Source organism: Cupressus sempervirens, chromosome 5 (assembly GCF_028749045.1).
Source record: "Cupressus sempervirens isolate cs-2001-9-10 chromosome 5, ASM2874904v1, whole genome shotgun sequence".
NCBI classification, from domain to species: Eukaryota; Viridiplantae; Streptophyta; class Pinopsida; order Cupressales; family Cupressaceae; genus Cupressus; species Cupressus sempervirens.
In genome coordinates this window covers 760619990-760622278 of record NC_143122.1, presented here as the reverse complement: position 1 = coordinate 760622278, position 2289 = coordinate 760619990, and the positions used below count along the sequence as shown (strand labels likewise).

Below are 2289 nucleotides of genomic sequence, written 5' to 3'. Positions count from 1 at the left end.
CACTATACAAACATTGCACAATAGGAGGCATGTACTATACAAACACACACCATACAAACAACACCAAAAGGTCCTTGCACGGTTGGAAAATCATGTACATTAGTAGTCCACCCAATAAGCACAATTTATACGACATGAGGAGAGACTCGTACATCTGAAACTTGTATACTAAGGTGGTCATTAAAATGGTCACATCCCATTTTTAAGCACTCTAGACTATATTATATTTTCACTCTTCCTTTTAACCATCAAGTGAAAACATGATTTTCTTATTTGAAGAATAATACATTTTTAATATATTTATATACAACTAAATATTTTTCATAAAAAAAAATCACAAGCAATGCATAAGTTTTTTTGTTTTTTAAATGTTTTTTCTTATCATTGGCATCCCCTTTCTTTGTCGCTCCGCGAAAGATTCGCACAGCTAAATACGTGTCTGATAAGAAATATGCTTAAATTAATGTGTTTACCAGCAAGCGCACTCATTAGCGCACTCATATGCAATGATTATTATTCTCAAAGTTTACCAGCACATTAAGCGCACTCATAAGCGCACTCATTAGCGCACTCATATGCAATGATGATAATCTGATAGCTAATTCGGCTATACAATCTGATCAACTCATCACATATGTAAATCAACAATATGGAAATGCGTCTTCCAGCATATATGATGTTCTCTCTCACTGCATTAGTTATAATTATCAACTGTGATGGCTTATCTACTGGTACTGCAAGGGGAGATTATCTTTCCTTGGGCGATTCCCTTAATGGAAATCAAACGTTAATTTTAAAGAATGGAACGTTTGAATTGGGATTTTTCAGCCCAAATGGAAGCAATAACTGGTATGTTGGCATCTGGTACGCCAACATATCAGAGCAAATCATCGTTTGGGTGGCCAACAGGGAGAGCCCTGCGAAAAACAAGCCTGGCGTTTTGAAGCTTTCAAAAGAAGGTAATCTCAGACTGTATGACGCTGAGGGTGCGTCTCTTTGGTCTGTCAATATTTCCCACAAGTGCTCGCCGGCTGTGCTGTTAGACTCTGGTAACTTTATATTGTTGAGCAACACAAATAATTCTGAGATTGTTTGGCAGAGTTTCGACTATCCTGTAGATACCGGTTTGGCGGGAATGTGGTTCGGTGGACAGGAAAAGTTAATCGGTTAGAAAAATTCAATGGATCCCGCTCTTGGTCTTTACTCCATTCAGCTGGATCCATCTGGAGCCCTACAGTTCGTGCTAACATGGAACAATTCTGTCCAGTATTGGGAGAGTGGTGTGAATGTGAAAAATCAAACTATTGCAGTCACTGATTATTAATCTCCTATCACAAATGATTATTAAACTGCTGGGTCATTTTTTGAGTGGAGTTCCATAACTGGTAAACGGGGACTACTTCAATGCGACTTTCCGAAATACAAGCTCTGGTTTGTATCTCAGTTGTAGATTGCTGAAAGGGATCACCCGTCTTCTCCAAATCAAGTCCGGAGGAATACAAGAATATGCTTTGTTTGATGGCATTAAACGGACCTTGGTGGCTACTCATCCTAGAGATCAATGCGACGTATTTGGTCTTTGTGGAGCCTATGGAAGCTGCAACTCTAACAATGTTCAGTTCTGCACCTGTTTGGAAGGCTTCGCCCCGGCAGACAAGCGCGCCTGGGAGTCTCAGGACGGGTGGTCTAGCGGCTGTTAACAATCACTTTAGCATTTTTCATATTTAATATTCTATTAATGAATATGTTAACCTTATATAGGACTCTTAATTTAATTTCTATAATGACTATCATACACAATAAAATTCATGACACTAGAGTGATGAACCTTTCTTCTAATAGTTTATTGCATAATAGTGACTTCAAATCTTCTTAAGAAGTAGATATTAGTTTAGTCGTGAATGTATATGATTGTATTTGTCAAATTTATAAGAGTTATAGTCTTATGCTTGATTTGCATATGCACAGCCTAAGGATGGAGAATCATTATTTAATTTAAAATAGAGCATTTGAAGTAGCATGTACCCTAGCTCGACTTGATATGATCATGATAATGAGATGACGATTGTTCATTGAATGCCTAGCATAACTTTCTTTCAATGATCTTTAGTCTAATGCATATGTTGCTTTTTAATTCCCAATATTTTGAGTACTAGGATGGATGAAAAGGATTAAAAGACACAATGAATGGTTAGGGATCTAATGAGACAATATTAAGGTATATGGCTATGTGAAAGGTTTATAGAATCAATTGGATGACTTTTTTTGTTTTTCAATACTATGTAACTT

The 2289-nt window shown here is 36.9% G+C and overlaps 2 protein-coding genes across 2 annotated transcripts; both read left to right on the top strand.

Annotated features, from left to right (window-relative positions):
• The first annotated feature begins 644 nt into the window (after positions 1 to 644).
• On the top strand, positions 645 to 1939 carry LOC149558130 (S-locus-specific glycoprotein S6-like). The gene has a single exon (XM_089786096.1). The coding sequence runs from the start codon at positions 650 to 652 to the stop codon at positions 1169 to 1171; it is 522 nt and encodes a 173-aa protein (XP_089642222.1). The 5' UTR covers positions 645 to 649; the 3' UTR covers positions 1172 to 1939.
• On the top strand, positions 1181 to 1700 carry LOC149558131 (G-type lectin S-receptor-like serine/threonine-protein kinase At4g27290). Its single transcript, XM_089830662.1, has 2 exons — positions 1181 to 1266; positions 1445 to 1700. Exons 1-2 carry the CDS (start codon positions 1181 to 1183, stop codon positions 1698 to 1700), a joined length of 342 nt encoding a protein of 113 aa, XP_089686788.1.
• Positions 1940 to 2289: the final 350 nt, after the last annotated feature.

What these genes read in the sequence shown, in the direction of transcription:
- LOC149558131 (XM_089830662.1), top strand. Translation starts at nt 1,181, where the DNA reads ATGGATCCCGCTCTTGGTCTTTACTCCATTCAGCTGGATCCATCTGGA. An exon ending in ACATGGAACAATTCTGTCCA is followed by an intron (nt 1,267 to 1,444) that starts GTATTGGGAGAG and finishes TTTGTATCTCAG; the next exon opens with TTGTAGATTGCTGAAAGGGA.
- LOC149558130 (XM_089786096.1), top strand. Translation starts at nt 650, where the DNA reads ATGGAAATGCGTCTTCCAGCATATATGATGTTCTCTCTCACTGCATTA.